We start from the raw sequence: 22916 nt of genomic DNA, 5'->3' as shown, positions 1-22916 counted from the left end.
ACACTCCTAGTACCTGCGTCTGCACAAACCTTCGACACATTGATCTATTCATCTTCCCCCTCTATCACCATAACAGACGCTCGTGCTGATTCAGTCCCCACGGGATACAGGGACATCGCACATAAGATACCCAGGACTGAAAGAAACATTGAGTGGCGAGATTGAAGCGTGAGGGGCTAGAAGAAACAGACTATCTGTTGAGATAACCTTGACGAGATTGGAGAGCAAAAAAAAAAGAAAAAAACTATAGAAGGCCTGAGGAAAAAGAAATGAAGAGCCTAGATATTGAGAACTAGTAACTCCCAAAAAAAAAAAAAAAGCAAAGCGGAAGAGGGTGGGACAAGTGAGGGACAAGTGGGAACAAAGACATGCAAGAAGTGCCAAACTGGGATCAGGCAGATCAGCAGTGCAAACTAGGGTTTCCTGTGCAAGTATTGAGATGCAGATCCCACTTTCGCAGCTCATAATGGGGGCTGTCAGAAGTGTGTGTGTGTGTGTGTGTGTGTGTGTGTGTGTGTGTGTGTGTGTGTGTGTGTGTGTGTGTGTGTGTGTGTGTGTGATTATGTGGGGGTGAGGATGTTCGCTTGGGACGGATTCTCACACATCTGCTAACCTGCTTTTCTAATGGGGTGCAAATGGGCCTCCATTGTCCGGCCTTGCAGACCTGGATAGAAACGACCTGACACGTTCGATGACGACTTCAGCTTCACATGCATACGGGGGACACACACTCACACTGAAGTTTACACACACATGTAGATCGCCTAACGCTATGTATGGAAGTAGCTCAAACACAGAAGGAACAGGGATCATTTAAAATTCACTTTTTGTGTTTCTCGTTTGCACAATAATATTTGTAGTGTAACATTATTCGTTAAATATTTGTGGTACATTAAGAACGATGTTAAAGCAGTTTGCTAGAATACGTGACGTATGAGTTTGTGGAGTTATTTGACATATTTAAACTTTCATAAGTTTAAGTTCAAAGTTTCATATTTCTTAACAGGAAAAAAACAGTTGCAAGAGGCTTAGCTGAAGGAGAACTGTGTGCTTCAACCATCACCCTCTTAAATCCAAACATTTCTAAAGCTGTGTTTTACTAAGCAGCCACAACTCAGCTGAAATGATTTTTACTAGGCGCTCTCGCTGACTTGGAGTTGGGGGATGGGGTTTAACAGAATGGAGGGGACGGGGGGTGCAATACGGGGTCACACAGGAGGAGAACTGTGAGAGAGGGGAGGGGGGGGGTGTCGCTTTTTCATTCTCACTGGGCTCTAGGAAAGAAAGGAAGGAAGCCAGAGCGAAGCCCGAGCCGAAGTGAGGAGAGATGGTCGGTGGGGGGAGGGACTGGAGCGAGAGCGCTGCTTATTGGTAGGCTGCGGCTCTCTCTCTCTGGATGGATTGACTTAGCACGGGTCGAATTACACCATTTGCCGTGCATTAGTTTGTTTTTCTCTCAGCCAGGAGAAGTTGGTTCTCTACGACGCGCACTATACATATTTTTTTCTGGAGGATTACAGCCACACACAAAAGGATACAAAATAAGCAATTCAGATGAGGTGAGTTTCTCGCCGCTACGTGGATTTTACTTTGTTGCGCCGCATTACGCAGTGAAAGTCGAGGGAGAAAACTAGAGAGAAGTCTTTGCTGGGATACTAAATGTTTCTTTTGACCACGTCTCTATGCCGCTCTGCAAAAAAACCGATGGTTGCAGGACAGAAATAGTTCGAGCCCAGACTATATTTACTAATGCTTTGATGCGATTTACAATTCATTCATTCCTTTCGCGACCGACACCGTTTATCTGTCCTGCTGTGCTCCGAAGCGGGTTTTCCAGCGCTCCTAAAGCGGTGTAACGGAGGGTAAAACACATCTAAAGTCACCTCTTTATTTGTTGGACAGCTTCCCCTCCTATCGAAGCTGTCCGAAATCTTTATTATAGTAGGTTCTTTGGGTCGCACGCATCAAACTGGTGAAGCGAAAAGTAAGTGAGCTACCGGGATAAACAAGCACAGAAATAAGCTTTGTGCACATTTGTTTTTCTTTTATTCCGGTGGATATCATGCTCTCCGTCAGTCCGCACGCCCTCTATTATCTTTAATCAGCGTTAAATCAATGAGTGTACATGAAGTCAGAGCTCGCAGTATAGTGAGGATAGCGCGTCGTTAATGTTTATGTCTTTTCCCTCTGGTTTCCAAAGTTAATGGTAGTGGAAGGGGGCTGGTGTATCGGTGTATGAAGGAGAGGGGGGGCTTGTGTGGTCGTGGCACAGCTTTGAAGATCAGTCATCAGAGCGCAGGGGCCCGGGGACGGAGACAGAGCAGCCAGTCAAAATGCTCGTTTGTGGCGAGCGGAGCTGAAATCTGTGCGCAACTGGATCAGAAAAAGAGAAAAGTGGGGTCCGCACGGAGCTTAAAATGACAGGAATATTACATGCTGGGTGTTTTCTCTTAAATGGATTACCAAAGGAGTATGACATTCAGTCGGATTGCCCCACTCACGAGTGAATTCGGACACGCAAGGTAGGTGTCCTCGATGATTTTCAATTATTGATATGGTGAATTTTATTTATTGGACACACTGGTGTAGTTTTTATTAGGACGGTCCTTTGGATTTATAAAAAAAAGGGACACATCTCTCCTGTGTTCTGCGACTCGGAGAGCTACTTTGTGAACAGAATATATAGAAGGGAACCAAGTACTTGGATTTCAAAGTAAAAATATTCCAATTTTAAAAACAGATGTTCGCATATATTATGATTCATCGAGAGTAAAATCAGAGCCAGGCCAGTGTTGGTCTTTAACAGATCTCACGCAGAGAAGTGTCCGTATTTTCCTACAGTTGCAGTCACAATAGCTCACCTCTTCTGTTGTGTATTGTTCCGAGTTGAGTAAATAATTAAAAAGGCATACATTTATAAAAAAAAAATAAAGTGTTTTCTGACATTTCGACTTCACAGAAATCAACTTAAAGGAGTAAAGGACGTGGTTGTACGGAGCATGCTGGCAAACATTCAACAATAAAAGAGGAGCAGTTTGACTTGAAGGTTGTTTACTGCTCTCTCACGGATGCCTTTAATCTATTTAATGTATTCACAATTTCATTATGGCATTCTTATATTGGATAATAAATTGGAGAAGCGCTCGTAACCCTTTTTTGGGGAGGCAGAGCAGCGCGAGAGCCCAGCCCTGCGCCTGCATTAAGTGCCGTGGAGGCAGTTAAACGCAGCCCCATCACAGTTGTCACTCCACCGCTGTCCCCCGCGTCTTTGTTGTCTTTTGTGTGAGTCCTACATGTGGACTAAAGGGGTCTGAAAAGATTCACCACGGATAAACCTTGAATGCCTTTACGCCCCAGTCCGCACAATGCTCGCATTAGAGCCAGGGCTGCTGCATGGATTGTGTGCGCAAAAGGAGGAGCAGAAGATCCCCAAGCAGAAAACTTAAAAAATGACCAGCGACCTAAGAACCAGAAGAATAATAAGTTAAAGACAGAGATAATTAGAATGGTTCATTTGATTCATAAGGAGGCATTTAAGTGGGAGTATAGTTGTAGGAATTATTCTGCTGTGTCTCATTATTTAAGGAAATCTGGCCAAATGAAGTAAATGAGCAAAGGGAGATGAAGCATTTGGGCTTAATCTAAAGTAGTCTGCTGTGCTAAATTAATTCTTTAAAAAAAAAACACCCTAAAAGTGCACAGTTAAATCTAATTTAAGTCTAAATGTATTGATGCTATTCTCGCATACCACGGCAGTCCCTTTACAGATGTAAAAACAGAGCAGATCTGTGTAAAGCCCACAGATGTGTACGTTTCCACTAAACTCTGGAGCGTCAGAGAGAGGAGAACCTCGGCTCAGTTACTGGAACCTACAAACGTGATATTGGCAGGAGCACCACAGTCCGGCCAGGTCGAGCACCCGAACCAGCCGAGGGTTAGTTGGTAGCACAGCTGGCTGCTGCGCCTCACTTCACCTCACCGGCCACGGGGTCAGAACCCAGCGACCAGAACGATCCCCGTTAACCCCCGCTACAGCCGGCTGTAACCCCGGAACAACCGCCATTGAACCATACATTGATCAGTGTTAACCCTTTCCACCGTGTGCCTTATGGTTGCCCTAAACTGCTGCTTGGGAACCAGATTGTTCAATGCTAAATTGGTTGAGTGATACAAGTTTGACCCTGTGTGCAGCGTTTGGAGTCAGTATGTTTTTTTATAGTTTGCTTTGTTCCCCCCTCCCAGAACCCCCTTTTTAGGAGCCCCAGAACAGCTCTCCCAAATGTAGGTCCACTGACCGGGGGTGGGGCTCTATTGTGTTGACTTGCCCAATGCCCCCTTTGTTTCCTGGTCACACCTGCAGCTCAGCCCCTTTTGTGCTCTACTATAGCAGAACTACTGCTGAGAACAGCCTTTCTCCTGTTTCACTCCGCCTCTATCCAAGGTGGAGAAGAAAGGGAGGGAAGCACGGTTTAGGGTGGCACAGCCCTCTCCTTCTGCCAAGCCTCTGAAGCAACAAGTCCGACCAAGCCCCTCAGAAGTGATCCTTAGGTAAATAGCACGCGATTAGGGCCAGTGGTTATTATTGAAGTGGGGGAAAGGAGTAGTAATCATTTCTGGGCCCGTGTGGCGGCTGCTCTAATCATCTGACTCACTCTCCTGTGTGGCTGCTTCTTGATTACTTTCTCAGAGCGGTTGAGAGTTGAGACGGCCGTGTTATAAGACGCATCCAGTTTTGGACGCGCGCACAGATTTAGACAGACATACGGCGAGTGTGAAGAGTCAAAATGCCTGAAACTAAACTCCGGGGCTATCTGATTTCCTGTGCTGTTGGGTTTACAGATCAGTATGGCGCAAGATGACAAGCCGAGCAGCCTCGAGCACCAGCCATTGTTCTGCTGGGATTACATCCACCCATCGCACTCGCACACTATCTACGAAACCTCACGCACCACTGTTGTTTGTCTCCCTTTTATTAGCCCCAATTCCTCCCAGTAGGACTTCCCTGCGAAATCACATCCATTCAGTGTTGCGGTGGGGGAGAGGTTATGGCTGACGTGTGCCAGTGAAAGCACAGCTAAGAGGAGAATATGTGTTAATCCGTCATTTAAAGCTTGGAACACTAAATCTTCAGCTGTAACTACCAGAATTGGGCTACAGACCCACCATCAGTAGAAATAGCAATCCGCCAGACCCCCTCCTCTTCTCCCCCTCCCCGTGTTTAACACTGTGGGCCTGAGCCAACAACATCAGCAGGGAGAGTGCGTGGTTGTAGGACATTGAAAAGCCTGTAATAACAGAGGTAGAGAGAGGCAAGGCTAAATGGCACCAAGTTGCGTGACAAGCCCAGCATCTCTAGGCTTGTTGAGGCCCATATATGTGTGTATGCATATGCACACACACACACACACACACACACACACACACACACACACACACACACACACACACACACACACACACACTGGAGGGCAGGAACCAGAGAGCACAGAGGCATAGTCAATAGAAAACATGCTGGGCTCACTAGAGATTGAGAAGTAATTTTAGATCGCTGACCTCTGGACGTCTTCTGTTTCTGTTTTACATTAAAGTTTTGCAGGAAAGCCTTCGCCTCCGCGGCGTGGCTATTACCATGCAAGGAATCATGGGAGATGGGAGCTGAGCTTCTGCCTCTCGTTGGAGTGTTTTTCTTCTGAATTTTTTAGAGAGGGAGAATGGCAGGGGGAGAAAAAAAAAGCGGTGTGTGCTTAAGAAGAGGGGATATAGAGCAGGACTCTAAATTCTGACAACCGAGGAAATGATTTACTCGTGAACACAGTTCGGACTGGAAGCACAGCCTGCAGCCTGTATGATAGCACTATAGAATTGAAACGTGAAGCGTGGTTTATTTACCTTTCATGGCTCCACTTTTTTTCTATTGTTATACGTTTGGTATCTATTCCTGTCCCTGGCTTCTCCCAGGAATTTGTCAATTTATTGCTTGGGTTTTCATACAGCACATTTCTTGGTGTGAGAGCGTCTGAACCTGGTAGTAAAAAAAAATAAGCTGCTATGCTTTTAAAGAACACCACTGTCTCTCTCTGCACAGCAGTGACATCATTTGTCGTTTAGATTAAGTTGCTGACAGTTGTCCTTCTGTAATGATGTGGGAGCCTGTGGGCAGAGATCTGTAGATGGTTTGTGTCCAGCGATGCATTTGTATCTAGATTAGATGATAGTGACTGTGCCAGCATCATTGATGTTTTCAGTTATAGCGAGATATAGGCCCGGATTCAATCTTTCTATTTTGTCAAAACACCAAACCCCGTAATTTAACTATTAAGTAGACTAATTGAGATGAAGTGTTTTCTTGTCCAGGCCTTGCATTACTTAGTCATAATGACATTGCTCTTTCAAAGGCCTCAGCATCCCACAGAGTGCTGAATAGCCATGATTACACATTGTTGATGAGTAAAACATGCGGGTATTGCTCCGCTTCCATCTCCGCCGCTTCCATTCTTTTTTAGTGACACATCATCGTACATCGTACTGTTCAGCCCAAAATTGGATTATTAATGCCTGGAAAACACACTGTGCACTTTATATCAACATGTAGGCTTTAAGGCAGTGCAGCCAATGTGTGTATTAGCCCATGTAATCCACAAACACTGACAAAAGGCTGTCATGCTGATGCCTTTAAACGCCTCGTGTCGCCTAGTTTTCTGCTTGACGACCGTGTGCATTACAGTTCATTTAGTGATGTAAACTAAAAGTGTTTGGAAAGATTAAAACAATCTAATATCTCCAGCCATTTACGAGATTGTGAGTTAAAACGTCCTCACATGGCTACAGGGATATAGTCAAGACCATAGACTGCCTTTTTCTGGCTGCTGATCTGCCGTGCTTCCTGTGTGGATCAATCAAAGCACTAATGGCTTGGCAGGCAAGGCCCACAGACAGCACTGGAGCAGGTGTGCTTTGGGGCTAATTGAAAAAGGAGTCAATACTGTGTGTGTCTGTGTGCATGCACATGCATCAGTCTTTGCATTACACCATTTGAAGGGGTGATTATGTATGTGCAGCCGTGTGTGTGTGTGTGTGTGTGTGTGTGTGTGTGTGTGTGTGTGTGTGTGTGTGTGTGTGTGTGTATATCACAGTGGGCTCCCAGCTAATCCATCCCTCTGCCTGTGTGACGTCTGCCGGTAAATTGTTTATATCCGTTCAGGCTTTGCCTGCATGAATAATTTGTTTGCCTTATAAATATTTGAATGTACACCAATCATTAATATGCACAGACACAGTCTGTCTCTAAAGCACTCCTCCGTGCACTAACATACACAGTAAACTCCTTCCACTCCCACAATGAATTATTACCAATGTAGTTGCTGGTGTATCATGTCTACAATCAGATGCAGTACAAACTAGTATCCACAAAAAAATACTACCACGTCAAAACAACTGTATATGACTTGATCCTCCGAAAGACAAAGCTCAGTGAAGCCCTACACTGCAATAACGCTCACCCACCCCCAGGAAAGGCACGAGCAATAACAGCCAGCAGAGCGCTAATAGAAGTCAGCTAAGGTCAGAGCAGAGGCTACACTAGTGATGGTGATGAAGTTGCAATGTGCTGATTGGTGTTGAGCCTGGCCCAGGACAAACCAATGGGAGCACAGATGTACAGAGACAGCAGGCCCAACACATTTCTAACAGTGTGGACTTCCGCTGCATCCAACACACACGGAGACACCCCACCGGCCACTTGGCTGACCTTCCCTTAGACAGCAGATGCAGCGAGAGGAAGAGGGGAAACGCCAAGCACTGCCGCTGAGAGCTCAGTCATCAATAAGCACGAGAGGGCATTACGCAAGCCTTATGTTTGTATTTCACCAACGTGGCGAGCATCGGCGAGAAAAGGGAAAAACTTTGCTGCGTAAATTCTTCCCTTTTCCATTGTTGTTTCACCCACAGAAGGTTAAATGTGACATGACATGTGTTGAGCAATAAAAGCATGCGTTTTGTGTGTGTTCGCAGGTAACATCTCCACTAGAGTGAAACAGGAAGTGTCGTCTGTGAGCAGCCATGGGCCAGAGAGCTGTGCTTCTGCTCAGTGAGCTGCTGCTGCTGCTGCTGACAGCGTCACGCACTCTCCTCGCAGTCAGCTTCCCCGAGGACACCGTGCCCCTCGACGTCGTTGACGCACACTGTGAGTACACGCACGCAAGCGAGCTCGCCGCGTACAATTACTGCAACGTCACTGAAAAAAAAAGTCAGCACGGATCCTTTTAACATACACTTTTTACTCACTCCAGTCACACAAGAAGCAAACGCCGGCAGCCTCCCATTTTTTTTTCTAGTCGTGTCAGCAGTTCATACGCTCGCATGCGATATTCATAGTAATAAAATCAATCTGCTCCATGGTCAGCTGTAGCATTAAGTGGATTTCATTCTCATCTCCGTGATGTACTGGAAGAACAGAGAGATGTGCTGACACAGGCAGCTATTATCTAACGTGCAAACAAAACGCAATGACACACAAATAGAATTATACACAACATACCGTAGATCTTTACACTGTAATTGCAAGAGGATTTGTATAAAGCACACACACACACACACACACACACAGCATATTTCTTTCTAATCAGAACAGTGCAGTTAAATGTAGCAAGAGGTGTGCGTGTGTTTTGTTTTGTTTTTTTTACCCGTGCAAGAGTGTCAGCTTTTACCACGAGTTCCCCCGCTAACAGCGTGTGTGCGTGTGTGATGTCTTCACAGTTGCACGGCGGTACCCTGTGTTCAGAGGCAGGCCCTCTGGCAACGAGTCACAGCATCGCCTTGACTTTCAGCTGATGACCAAGATACAGGACACTCTGTTCATCGCTGGCAGGTAAACTCAACACACATACACATTATCTCTTTCACACATCCCCCACACCAATACACTCAGTCACTCCTTGGCAGGTAAACAGTGGCGTAAAAGGGGGGGGGAAGCTCTTAGTGTTATTGGATCTGTTGCTTCTGGGCCTGCATTTGATGTATATGGCCGGTATTGATCGAGAAAAGGCGTCTATCATGCCGGCCTGCCGCTCAGTCAGGGATTTCTTGGCATCTTTACATGTCTTTTTTTGGTATTTATGGGCCACGAGAATAATCTGACCACCAGCACTAATATTGTAGCAGGAAATCAGCTCGACATCTACAGCATAAAACTGGAGCCTCTGGAGCCCCTGTAATCACCGCCACATGTAGCTCTGTTTTCAGGTGGATCCTCCGTTTGCCAGTTTGGGGTATTCACATGTTTTCACTAAACGTGAAGCAAAATGTTGTTCTCTGCGGGTTGATAGAATTGGATTCTCATCGTTTTATTACATTTTTTATACCCCAACGTATAATCAAAACAATAAGTGGTCATCATGTAAAATGGTGCAGCAGAGAAGACAGCCAGGTTTTCATATAACAGGCAGTTTCACAAAAACAATTCACTGTGCATCAACTCTGCAACACCCTGTTTGTTGTTCACATAATACAGACATTAGAATGTCAATATTTTCAGGTTTTGACAGAAATCTACCCAGAGAAATTGGTTTAAACTCATTTCCCTAGAATTTTATATTACTGCGAACCAAAAAGTAGAAGAAGAGGCTGAAAACATAGTTCCCAGCAAATGACATCATCTAATGACAAGTACCGTGCATAGAAATATTCTCATAACGGCTAATAGATAGAATAATTGGGGAAACAATGCAAATGAGCTGCTGATTATGCAGAAGAGTTTCTCTAAGTATGTGAAAACAAGAAAAGACTAAACCACATAGATGTGTTGAAAATGGTATTTTTAAGTCTAGACCTGAATTTCTACGCTTTTATTAATATTAGAAAACGACCCAGATAAAGCCCCAGGTTTTCAATCTTTAAAACAGAAAACATTGAAAATGTGTTGTGCTGTGTCACTGAGCTGTGTGTGTTGTTGCTGTCTGTCCACAGAGATCAGGTGTACCTGGTCAGTCTGAGAGAATCCTACAGGAATGAGATCATTCCATACAGGGTAAGATTCTCTCAATCCACACACGCTAAAAGGCCTCCCTAGAAAATACAGAGCCATTCATCACAAACTGGACAGGTTGTAAAATGAGAGAGTGGAAAGGGGAGGACAGTGTGCATGTGCACCAGTGAGTGTGTGTGTGTGCGGGCACATGTGTGTTAGTAGTGTGCCGCGCTTGCGTCTAACGCTCCCATGTTGTTTTTCACAGAAGCTAACATGGCGATCGGGCCAATCTGACAGAGACACGTGTGCCGTCAAGGGAAAACACAGAGTACGTATATAAAAGGAGGGCCGTTCCCAGACAGAGGATTTGTGAGAAGCGGAGCTAGCTGCCTCTAAACACGCTGTCCCATGTTGTGTGTGTGTGTGTGTGTGTGTGTGTGTGTGTGTCCGTTTTCAGGACGAGTGCCACAACTTCATCAAAGTGCTGGTTCCCAGAAACGATGACCTGGTGTTCATCTGCGGCACCAACGGCTTCAACCCCATGTGCAGATACTACAGGGTCAGTATCCAGTGCCAGAGCCTCGCATGCTCAGATGTGCACTCTCAGTAATTTGAGTAACACACCCTTCATTTTACTGTCTTGTTAAATAAACTTGACTAGACCCTGTTTGACTAGTGTTTTTCTACGTGGGTTTGTTCTCGCCGTGTCCCTTGACAAAAACATGTTTAAAGTTTCGGGTGATTGTTGTGTTCCCTTCAGCTGGATAACCTTGAGTTTGATGGAGAGGAGATCAATGGACTGGCACGATGCCCATTTGACTCCAAGCAAACCAACGTTGCCCTTTTCGCTGGTAAGGTTCAAACACACGCCCGCCTCTGCACATAGTTAGTCCTTCCAGAGAAGAACTAATGGGTTCCTACTCGCGCTCTCATTATCACCTCTGTGTCTTTGCCACAGTAAAACTGTGCCTGCAGCGATAACACCGTAGCTAATCAAGCCTTTTAAAAAGAAGAGAAACAACACGGCATTGACGAGCGGCGTATCCTACTTCCTGGTGACCGTACTCCTTGTTTTGTATTGTTTTTGTTAGAGGGGAAGCTGTATTCGGCAACTGTAGCTGACTTCCAGGCCAGTGATTCTGTCATCTATCGCAGTATGGGTGATGGATCAGCCCTGAGGACCATCAAATACGACTCCAAATGGCTGAAAGGTAAGCGATTGCCTCTTCATCACTCTCAATCTTTATTTTTTTTCTCTTTCCCGGAGAAACGCTCGTCCGCCTGACAGCTAGCTAAATGCCCATGGTGCATTCGCATGGTGTATGTATGTACGTGGCTGTCGGAGCTGATTTTTGGATTGATAGAGAGCTCTCCTGCCTTGCCAAGCTCCACGGGGATATGGCCCGTTCTCTCCCAGGAAATCTAGGTCACCCCCAGTCATCTACAGCCTTGTACAAATCCCTGAAATATTCAACATGCACAGTGGTGGTGACGGTGCAGAAATACACTTCAACTCTCTGCTTCTGTCTCTCCCTCAGAACCTCATTTCCTGCACGCAGCAGAGTATGGGAATTATGTGTACTTTTTCTACCGGGAGATTGCGGTCGAGCACAGCAATCTGGGCAAGGTAAGACAGCGCACCTGCCGTTTATAATGCATTACATATTCCGCACGGATACAGTATACAGGCCTTTATCCACACACAAAAAAAAAAGGCTTACACCTCCCTCAGTGCGTGCGTTTCTGCCACAAATGGCCCCAGTGGTAATGGGGCCCATTCAGGCGATGACAGTACATCGCATTAGAATACATGAGGAATTTCAACAGCCAGTGTTTGCTGGGAATGTTCTACTAATGTAAAACCATTACACAGCGAGAGGATTTGTCTCCCCGAGATGTGCGCTCTGTGTCTGCCACTACCTACGACACGTGCAGAGGGCATTAGGAGGCTCTACGTTTGGGGCCAACTCCAGATTTTTTACCATGGCTCACCCTGAGCCGGTCTGGCCGAGCCGCAGGAAGCCGGCATCCTCCGTCAACCACCAGCCAATAAATATTTCAACCCTACTAATGCTTGGGTGACACCTGGCCTCTGATGGAGGTTTGCACTGGTGAATAATTAAAACCAACCGCTTCACACACTTCATTCATACTCTAAGCCTTGGTAATAAGTGCAATCAAACACATATTCACATGGCGCTGCATCGGGCCAGTCCAGGCCAATGGGATGTTCTATTTTTAGACGTTTGCTCCAGTCAGGGTGAAAAATCTCCGCACAGAAAGTTAAAGATGGGGGCGGTGTGTTTAAGTCGTCTGTCCCGAGTTGCTACAGGATGGAGATGTTTTATTCAGCACGGTGAAGTGTTTTTAGTGACGTTCACTCAGCTGCCTTCCTCTTCCCCTCGCCGCTCTCCTAAACCCCTGCACCTCGCAGGTTGTGTATTCCCGCGTGGCCCGGATCTGTAAGAACGACGTCGGCGGGTCGCAGCGGGTGCTGGAGAAGCACTGGACATCTTTCGTGAAGGCGAGGCTGAATTGCTCGGTGCCAGGGGAGTCCTTCTTCTACTTCGACGTGCTTCAGTCCATCACTGACATCATCAACATCAACGGAGTGCCGTCGGTGGTGGGTGTGTTCACCACACAGATGAACAGGTGAGCCCCGGCTGCTGTTGGCTGTTAAGGCAAATGTGAAATTCAGGAGTCATACGTGGATGTTACATTGATGTATGTCTTTCTCCACAGTATCCCGGGGTCAGCAGTGTGTGCCTTCTCCATGGCCGACATAGAGACGGTATTCATGGGACGGTTCAAAGAGCAGAAGACTCCCGACTCTGTGTGGACTCCGTTTCCAGAGGAGAAGCTGCCCAGACCTCGGTACGGATTACACTTTTCTTCTCCCAAGAGAATTTACAAATTCTAAACCTTCCGAAGCACACAGAGCCAAGGCGACAAAAACAAAAAGCAATGTTTAAAAAAAGAATTATAATAATTTCAGGTTTTATACATGGCTTTTCTTGAGCAGGTGGCGCTTGACTCAGCAGCTGTTTAACATCTGACATTTCTTTCCTATTTTCTAAACCCTTCTTTGTCCGGGTTAAACAGAATGACATCAAATCTTTTTCACTAGTAAGGGACCAAGTTATTAGCTTTGACCCAGCACACACATTCACCATCTGCTGATGATTAAATTATTAATTTGGCATAATTAGACGCGTTGCATATTTAACCTGTTTACAGTCAGCACGTATATTTGCAGGCCTGCCCTGTGTCCAAAATACAAAGTCCACGAAGCACCTCATTACCCCAGTAAATCATTAATGGAGGATAACCATGCATATGTATATTTTATGTTTCCAGCTGAGGCCTTTTTGTGATCCTAATAAGCACCTGCTCCTCTCCCCCCACCCTCTCGTTGCACTTTTCATCCATTTCAATACACGCTTTTATTACTCCCCGGTGTGTGATCGTATAGGCTGATCTTTGACCTTTTGCTCTCTCTTCGTGTGCAACCTTCATCCTAGACCCGGTTGCTGTGCAGGTCATGGTCCAGCTGCGTCCCTAAAGAGCTCCATCGAGTTCCCGGACGATACCCTGCAGTTCATCAAGTCCCACCCCCTCATGGACACAGCTGTGCCTTCTATTGGGGACGAGCCTTGGTTCACCAAGACTCGCGTCAGGTATGGCAATACCTCTGCTTGTGATACCTTTTTTAGGACCTTAGTTTTTAAGAACAAATTAATTTGTATGTTTTACCGCAATATGCAAAACTTCTCTCATTGCATCACCGTTTAATGCTGTCTTATCACAAGAAACTCTCCAAGAACTCTGCCCAAGGAAAATAGTATCAAATTAACAAAGCTATTAAGAATAAACAAAAACGACTTAAAAATCTGACCAAGCATTTAATGCAGACGTTCAATACTCAATACTACAGACACCTTCAGAACAGCACTGAAAAAGTATTGAGGTTCAATACCCATCTTTGTCACACAAGGAGATATCAATATTGACACGTCTCTTAATTTACTGTGTAAGAGCCGAAGCGATTCATTTATTTAAAATGGACTCTCCTGTTTTGAATGGGATACCCCCCCCACTGTGAGTAACACATGCTCCTCTGCTGTGTGTGAAGGTACAGACTGACGGCACTGGCTGTGGACAATGAAGCAGGACCTCACAAGAACCACACAGTGGTGTTCATCGGGGCCGAGTCTGGGGTCGTCCTCAAGGTTTTGGCCAAGACCTCCTCTGTGTCTCTGAATGACAGCGTGCTTCTGGAGGAGATAGATGTCTTCAACAGGGCCAAGTATGAATACGCTCACTTTTCACCCTCTCTCTTTCTGCCTCTCTTCTCCATTTCTCTTTGCCTTCTGACCGAGGAGTCAGCAACTCCTAAAGTGAAGCATCCTGGCACAGATGGCCGCGTCAGTCGGCTTTCTGTGCATGCACAGTATGTGTCCGATTTCTTTTTTGTGCTTATTTGTGGACGAGAGCACGCCCCCCCACGTGTTAGAGGTTAAACTGTGAGAGAAAGCTCATGCGACTCCTCCACCTAACAAGTGATTAAATCTACTGAGACTGAAACAGTAGACAGACTTATCTGATAAACCTCTGATCAGGTTTCTCTCTTCCCATCCCAGGTGCCTGTCTAACCACGAGGATGACAAGCGTGTCCTCTCGCTGCACGTGGACAAAGAGGCACACAGCCTGTATGTCGCCTTTTCAAGCTGTGTCATCCGTATTCCCCTGAGTCGCTGTGAAAGGCATTCGTCCTGCCACAAGTAAGTGACGCGCTGGTGCACACGTAGGGGGTTAAAATACGCTCTGTACGGCCGGTCAGAGGTTTGTGACTTTATTGTTTTGTGTTTCAGTAAATGCCATAAAAAGGAATGATAACAGCTTCATCTTATGCCTTTTGGTTAATGTTCAGTCAGTCACAAATGATTATAGTGCACTTCCGAGAATGATTAAACCCGGTGTTCTGATGGTGTGTTTTTGTATGGCTCCAGGTCCTGCATTGCATCAAGGGATCCCTACTGTGGCTGGATGCCTCATGGGGCCTGTGAGAGGATACAGCCTGGTGTTTTGTGAGTTCATGCCTCAGCTATGATATAAAGTGCAAATATTATAGATGAGAAAATTAGATAAAGAATTTTTGCAACTCTGTGATTAATCTCTCTATCTCTTCTTTGCTCTCTTTCTAGGACTGGATATGAGCAAGACATTGAATTGGGAAACACTGCCCACCTGGGAGATTGCAACGGTACGAATCTCATCTCCATGCCATGCCGTCTATCCTGAGACACATGCTAACAAACACACACACACACACACACACACACACACACACACACACACACACACACAGATACACATACACTGACACATACATGCACACAAACTCATCCCCACACACACCATGAGCCTGCACACTCACACCAGTAACCACTCCAGTAACTTGCCCCTACATGAGTCTATGTGCAGTATTAACACACACATCTGCATACAGTACATGGCCACCTGTAACTTATGCCACCTGTGAGGCAGAAACATGGACATGTACAATTATGGGTCATGTTCAGCCGGTGCAAATGGTGGAGGTCTGAAGATTTCCGATGGCCAGAAAATGTGCCTTTGGTGATTTTACCGCAAAACGCTGTTTCCTTCATTTGTACCAACTAAACATGACCCCGGCTGAACCTCGGTATTGATCAGAACCAGAGGGCCTCCACTGACTCTAGTGAGAAAAGGACACTGCTAGCGGGTGCTTTATATCTTTATTAAACCAAATAAACTGCACTCTTAGTGTCTCTTAGGAATTTAAGTTTTTACTCCTGAATTCCTTTATACTGATTTCTTGTCCTTTTAATTCTTTTAGCGTTTTTGGGCACTACATCAGCGCCAGATTACAAATCATTTGGCGACCCTACCTCTGGTTAGTTTGATCTTTTACTCAAATGGTTTCTTTCCTTGAGTTCAGCATCTCCAACCCTGTCTTTCCACCACTGCCACCATTCATCTTTTCTCACCAAACACCTCCCGAATGCTAATCACCTGCTTCATTCTCATCGTCACAAACAACAGACTCATAGGCGCCATCGGTGCTCTATCTCAGCACAGATTCACGTCCTCCTTTTCACCCATCACTTCCTGTTCCTCCTCTCTCTTGCATGCCCACCCACCATTCCTTGGCATCCTTACTGTTGTGTACCGACTTGTCCTTGAACCGTTGTATCCTCTCCTTTTTCCCCTTCCAAATTATCTAAACAAAAAAATGTGCTTTCATTGGTCTGTGAATGTGAACTGTGATAAGGTTTATTCCCTATTTTGTCAGGCACTAACCCTAAAAAATTCCACAATGCCCATGCCTACTAACCGGGATGATAACAGTATGCTTTACCCACGTCTGCACAGTTTGTTAACAATTTGTTTGTCACTACAGACATGGAGTTTTCATCACCGCCAGTCACAGTCCACCCCAGTGGACCCATAGACCCCCCAGTACTCATAACCACTCAGAGCCCCAGCTCTGGGCCTGGTCCAGAGCTCTACGGCTCAGACCTTGTGCTGCAGGATGACCCAGCCACCTCCCATTCTTTAGACTCTATCCCAGGGGGCCAAGAGGGTAAGGCCCGCAGGGAGGCAGCCAACATGCTGCAATGAGTCTGATCTAATAGCTGCCAACAATTTTCACTAAGCCACACAAATGTGAATCTACACATAGCCTCACATATGCAAACACACACATGCACACATTGGCAGCTATTTAGGGTTTCCGTTAGATAACATGGCAGATTTAAATTTTGTCTCTTTTTCAAATTCATTTTCATACATGGTATACACATTATATTTTTATGTTATTATTGTTTACTTTCTTTCAAATTTCCTTATGTTCTTTCTTTCTTTTAACATATTTAATCCTAGTTTTCTAATCATTAAACCCAACACTCACAACGTTTTCTTTCAAATTTTTTGTTTGGATTTAGCTTGTGTCTCTGCCAGTACAGATTTTTTAACTCTAGGGCTGCGGTCGAAAAGTCCAAAAATCTCTATGGAAAACGTCATGGGGTCAAGGAAAGATCGGAAGGAGAATTCATGAGGAGTTAGGAAAAGACAACCGTGGTGCTTAGAGAATCCGACTACACTAAGCTAAGCTACGCAATTATGATGCGACGGCAGATGTCACTGACGTAGTTCTGCCATGGCGAAACTACAACAAAGGCGGTATACAAAAGGCGCAACGAAAACATGACCCAGCGAAATCTATTATTATTATGCATGCAGGCTATATAAAGAGCTTCTTTAGGCTGCTTTTAGACCTAGCTTGTTTTTGTTTTTTCTTATTATTGAGAATGACAGTTTGCTATATTTACTTTTCATTATATTTCTTAGTTTTTTTGTTTTTTTTACATATTTGTTACATGTTCGAAGTAAAAAAAATACATACCAAATGAAACGAAAGGATTGTTCATTTATAAACATAATAAAATAATTGTTAATATCGTTTGTTTTCATGAATGGCCAAATGGTCATTTTAAATGTTGCTGCCGCAGGAAATGGCGGGACGGCATTATCTTCTTTCCTTTGCTAAAGGAGCTAAGAAAGGAAGCATTGAAGCACCTTTCCTTAGCATTTAGAGAATTCGAACAGCTCTTATCATGGCGGCCACATTTCCATTTCATTTCACTCAGTTAGGAACCTTCCTAAGCGAAAAGGACTTTTTGACTGCACCCTAGCTCTAGTAACACTTTACCCCGGCTGGTAGATCATTGACTGGGCCTGCTCTGCAACACCACTATTTTGGCCACACGGTGGATGACTAACTCTTTTAATGTCTGTGGTTACTAACAAACGTCCAGTAGAGCAGCAAGAGCTGCTTCTCTTTCCTCTGAACAACTTCCTGCTGGGTCTTGCTCTTGTACCAACAGATTGATTTGGCTCTCCATCACAGTGCACTCCTAACCCTTTGGTAGCGGTTAGACGCATGACAGAAAGCCGCTAGTGGAACGTGGATCAAGTCAACACTTTAAGTCTTCCCTTCTGAACTAACATAGCACTGCTTTTCATAGATGGTGAAATGGATGTGGGTACCTAACAGCTTCTGCCAATTTTCACCATATTTCTTCTTCTTCATCTGGGCTTGAGATGAATAGGAATGTGTCAATATTCATGGTTGACTGAATCCTTGTATGGGGGAGGTGTAAAATCAGAAAGTCATGCATGGAGGTGTTCTCGCACAAACATGTACGTTTCTGCTGTTAAACGGGGAGGGGTGCTTCACTTAGCACTTTGACTCTTTTCACCAGGTGGTTAACCAATGCTTCGATGTTTTTTTAGGAGTGTGGGATATCCAAGCAGGTGAGACCAACCAGATGGTCCACATGAACATCCTCATCACCTGCGTGTTTGCTGCGTTTCTCATGGGTGCCCTCCTGGCTGGTCTGATTGTTTTCTGCTACCGAGACTCATTCCTCCGTAAGCCAAGACATGTCCACAAGGATGCAGAGTCTGCACCGTCCTGCTCCGACTCCACTGGAAGCTTTGTCAAGCTCAATGGCCTCTTTGACAGCCCTGTAAAGGTACAGCCATAAAACCAGATCCAATGCTGTCTCACATTTTGTGGAGATGAGTGTAGATTGTGTCTAATCTTACTCTTTTGGTTTTCTATTGTCACATTCTTAGGAGTACCAGACCAACATTGATTCTCCTAAGATGTACACCAATCTGCTGAGCAACGGCAAAGACCTGAATTCACCCAACGGAGACACCAAGACCATGATCTTGCGGGACGGCTGTCAGCCCCCTGAGCTGGCTGCCCTGCCTACACCTGAGTCCACCCCTGTGCTTCAGCAGAAAAGCCTGCAGCCCATCAAAAACCAGTGGGAGAGGGCTCACGCAAAGGCCAGTGGACCTCGTAAGGAGTCCAACTCATCAGCCAAGAGTCCTCAGTTCCTTCTTTCTTCTGCTGGTGCTCCTCCTACCTCCAACTCCAACCACCCTCACCTCGCCTTGGGACACTCCCACATCCCAAGTGCGGTTGTCCTGCCCAATGCCACACATGACCACTCAAACCTTGACAGTGGAGATGATACACTGCCGCATTCGTCTGAAAGGAAGCCGAGGAACCCAGACTCTAAGGGAAGTAGGAAAGACCCGAAAAGGTCTGTGGATGCCAGAAATACCCTAAATGACCTTTTAAAACACCTTAATGACTCAGTGGCCAACCCCAAGGCCATTCTTCAAGAGGGATTGGGGCCTCGGCCAAGGCAACAGCTCACTCTGGAGCCCATGGAGGAACTGACTGAATTACCCCCCAAGGTGCCCAGCCGTGAGGCTTCCCTGTACTCCCCCTCCTCCTCCCTGCCGAGGCACAGCCCCACCAAGAGGGTTGATGTACCCCTGCCCACCACTCCCACAACGCCAACGGGCAGCCTGAGCATGGGGGGCACCCTGGAGAGGCAAAGAGGGGGGTATCAACTCCACCGGAGTGCCTCTCACAGGCACTCCTTATCCACCTCACCAAATGGGGTAACCATGGGGGTGTCTGTGTCTCGCCAACACAGTATGAACAGAGGGGGTTACATGCCCCCAACACCCCCCTCCAGACTTGACTCCCAAGGCGGAGTGATGGGGGCGGGAATGCACTCAGCCCACCCATCTTCTGTTCCCCGACAGAGCTACAGTGGGTATGGCTCACTCCCTCGCACAGGGCTTAAACGGACCCCATCGCTAAAGCCAGATGTGCCCCCTAAACCCAATGGGTTTTCACCACAGACTCCACAGATGCGAGTGGTCAACAAGTACAGTTATTAAAAGAGCATGGACACTTCTGAGTGAGCTCTTGGCCTTGACTGTAGAGCTTTGAGCCCTGAGGGCTTGGGGGGAGGGGCTACAGATGGGGTAGGGCCTAGTGTGCGTTTGTGTATCGACTTGAGGTGTGTTCGCCCTTTAAATGATATGCACATTCACTCACGCTAAAAAAGGGAAAATCACACGTGGCCAAAGATACTCCTTGGGGCTTTTTTTTTGATCCCTACATCTCCATCTCCCTCCCTTGTCACGGTAGCCACAGGATATGAACAGTGTACAGTGGTGAATCTGCTGCTCCCCGTTGTATCTGGGCTTGGGTGTCTCCCGTTCCAATATTAGGTACGAGGTTTAGGACACCAGCTGGGACCGCTACGGCGTCTGTGCGTGGAGTGCTGGGTTTAAAGCCGTGGAATACTTGAAGAATGGGTCTCATTTGTCACTGCCCTTGAGCACTGTCTTCCCACTAATGTGAACTGAACAAAGAGGCGAGGTAGGCCTTTGTTGGTAGGATGGCTGGGGGCAGCGGAGAGGGAAATCCAAAAATGATAAGTGTGTGTGTGTGTGTGTGTGTGTGTGTGTTGCTTAAGATACATATGACCGTGGACAGCTGAATCAAGCAGCAAGCGAACAGAGAAAAGGAGTGCATATGAATGTGATTGTGTGTGTTGGTTGATTGGAAAGCAGATTTGTGTACAGGCAGTACACTTATTAGGCCTTCACACTTGTTTATCAAGAGTGGCCACATGCCAGAGGATGCAACTTAAGACCTGTCTAAGACCTAAGTCACTGTCTCATTTCAATAAAATTATCACATCTTTGGTCTTTTCTGACCCATCTGAACTGAGATTAACTCATATTTTTGTGTCATTCTGTAGTGTTTTTGGTAATTAGGTTAAGATGAAGTGAAGTTGGTCATGCTGGGACAGGGACTCTGTAACTCACTTGGAAATTTTACTTAGTATTTGCTGCTATTGGTTTTAGACATTGGCATTTGTCTTTGGCATTTTTGTTCTCTACCAGACTGGGATAGCCCTTGGTATGGGTGTGCACATCTGCTTGTTTGTGAGAGTGTGTGTGTGTGTGTGTGTGTGTGTGTGTGTGTGTGTGTGTGTGTGTGTGTGTGTGTGTGTGTGCGCGCGCGTATGTATGTGTTTGTTATATTGCAGACAGAGGCCAAGAAGTACAATTTTCAGCAACCAAACACACTGTTAAATCTGATATATTGGAAAAAAAGCTTCTCTCCAGTACTGAAAACTCCCCTAACCTCCACTGCCCCTTTGTTGGAATTATGCTGGTGGTTCAGGAGACTTATTTCTTTATGTAGCAATGGTATTAAGAAAAAAACATACATTTCTCATCTCATTCTATAAATTAATTTTGAACAAAATGATTTGCCTTTATGATGTTTTACTGTGTTATTTAAAGATTTTACCATATGAAACTAAAGCAACACCAATGGTTAAGCCCATGTATATGAATTCAACATTTCAGGGCACTTCTGTTCCGTTAAACTTGTGTGTCCCCTAATACGATAACACTAGAATTTTCCTTCTACAGTAATGCTATTAAAAGGTATATTAAACTGACCCTAGAACAATACATGGATGTAACACCTCTGTCATCTGCCGTGCTGGTTCTGCAGCCCGTGTTCCCTGTGCAGCTTCCCCGCGAGTGGCCAGTGTACAATCAACACAACAATTTACCAATGTGTCCAAATGAGTCATGCTGGGAATGACACGATCCTGTATATACTTAAATACTATAAATAAGGAGTATAAATATTTTTAGGCAAGTGAACCTGAATCTGTGCATTGTGTGCCTTATTCACAAAATGAATTACTACAGTATATAATATTGGCAATGTCAATTGGTCCTCTGTATGTTATTGTCATATACTATATCAACAATTTTTATACTAAGCATTTTGAAAATCAGCAGGATGTGTTGAAAAATCACAAACCGAAGTGATGCGGAAAAGAAAATTCACTGACAGACACTCCACTTGTGAATGCTAGTCTTACAAAAGGCCAGTGAAAACATTTATTTGGGGTATAAATAATTTTTTTTTCCTTTACTGCCGGTGTTCAAAGAATGGTGTTAATCCACCACATAGAGGTGCCATGCAGTGAATGTATTTCCTTGACAATGGGATGTAGGGTGGTTAGATCTTGCACAGTGGAGCAGTCGGCTCAACGCAGCACATCCTGCCCACAGCCAATGTATTAACACAGTGTTCACATGAAAGCCATGGGCGGTGGTCACACAGAATCCGTAATTCCCCAGGATTGCAGTGACAGGAATTGTTTCTATTGGTCAGTAGTGACGACTGAGGGATCATTTCTCTTGGGTACATTATTTGGGGTGACATCTGCAATCCTATCCGAGGGTCAGTTGCCTGTTTAACCCAAAGCCACATTTTGTTTACAAGTGATGATTGTATGTAAAGACTTTCTGCCTGTCATCTTACCAGTGTTTGGGCTCTCTTTTCTACTCGACACATGCACACTCGACATCACGAACATACACACTCAACATACAACGCTCAACTGCCTTGTACATTGCAATATGAACGGGGTCTTTCTGTTGCAATCTAAATTGAAGCCTTTATATTTCAGTCTGAGCTCTGTATATGTGCAGAAGAACCGGATTTTGTCATGTAATTTTGATTTGAATACTGTGCAACATGGCGATGCCAGGCCAGCTGTACAGTATATATGATCTCCAGAGTATTTCAGCGTGTAGATATGTTGTAAAGTTGTACTGTGAATGTGTAAATAATAATGATGGTCTTTGTTTCATGATATTTTTTGTTGATTTTTTTAACACGGCATGTATAGTTGAAATAAAACATTATGGCACAGAAAGAGTGGTCTTGGGTTGTTTTTTTTCATGTCAAAGACATGGAATTTAGCCTGGTTGGGTTTCATAAGTCGGCTCCTTATGTTATGTCATGCGTTTCTGGTGTGAGAGAGCATGACTGAGAGCCGCAAAGAGTTAACAATCAGACGCTCGGTGTCCTTTGAACTCAGCCTAAGAGCCATGAGATGCATTCGGTACTTACAGCATGACTCGGGTGGGTAATGTGTCCTAGCTGAGTTCTGTAAGCTGACTATCTGAGACACGAAGAGTCTGCAGAATGATT

At 45.3% G+C, this 22916-nt stretch overlaps 1 protein-coding gene across 6 annotated transcripts; it reads left to right on the top strand.

Moving 5' to 3' along the window:
• The first annotated feature begins 1450 nt into the window (after positions 1-1450).
• Positions 1451-22638, top strand: sema6d (semaphorin 6D). Of its 6 annotated transcripts, none has more exons than XM_068730250.1 (20): positions 1451-1559; positions 8011-8182; positions 8755-8866; positions 9964-10024; positions 10230-10292; positions 10422-10523; positions 10725-10815; positions 11056-11175; positions 11503-11591; positions 12399-12616; positions 12707-12838; positions 13486-13641; positions 14097-14270; positions 14605-14745; positions 14974-15051; positions 15169-15227; positions 15843-15899; positions 16407-16589; positions 18302-18543; positions 18647-22638. In XM_068730250.1, exons 2-20 carry the CDS (start codon positions 8059-8061, stop codon positions 19775-19777), a joined length of 3333 nt encoding a protein of 1110 aa, XP_068586351.1. In that variant the 5' UTR covers positions 1451-1559; positions 8011-8058; the 3' UTR covers positions 19778-22638. The 6 variants fall into 6 exon arrangements, with proteins under 6 accessions (XP_068586351.1, XP_068586354.1, XP_068586355.1 ...); XM_068730251.1 differs by lacking the exon at positions 1451-1559 and adding an exon at positions 2278-2522; XM_068730253.1 differs by lacking the exon at positions 15843-15899.
• The last annotated feature ends 278 nt before the right edge of the window (positions 22639-22916 follow it).

The sequence above is a fragment of the Cebidichthys violaceus genome, unplaced genomic scaffold, assembly GCF_023349555.1.
Source record: "Cebidichthys violaceus isolate CVI_PGR_0920_01 unplaced genomic scaffold, fCebVio1.0.p SCAF_5, whole genome shotgun sequence".
In the NCBI taxonomy this organism is placed as follows: domain Eukaryota; kingdom Metazoa; phylum Chordata; class Actinopteri; order Perciformes; family Stichaeidae; genus Cebidichthys; species Cebidichthys violaceus.
This window is presented reverse-complemented; position numbering and strand designations above follow the sequence as displayed.

What these genes read in the sequence shown, in the direction of transcription:
- sema6d (XM_068730250.1), top strand. Translation starts at nt 8,059, where the DNA reads ATGGGCCAGAGAGCTGTGCTTCTGCTCAGTGAGCTGCTGCTGCTGCTG. An exon ending in TTCACCACACAGATGAACAG is followed by an intron (nt 12,617 to 12,706) that starts GTGAGCCCCGGC and finishes CTTTCTCCACAG; the next exon opens with TATCCCGGGGTCAGCAGTGT. An exon ending in AGGATACAGCCTGGTGTTTT is followed by an intron (nt 15,052 to 15,168) that starts GTGAGTTCATGC and finishes CTCTCTTTCTAG; the next exon opens with GACTGGATATGAGCAAGACA.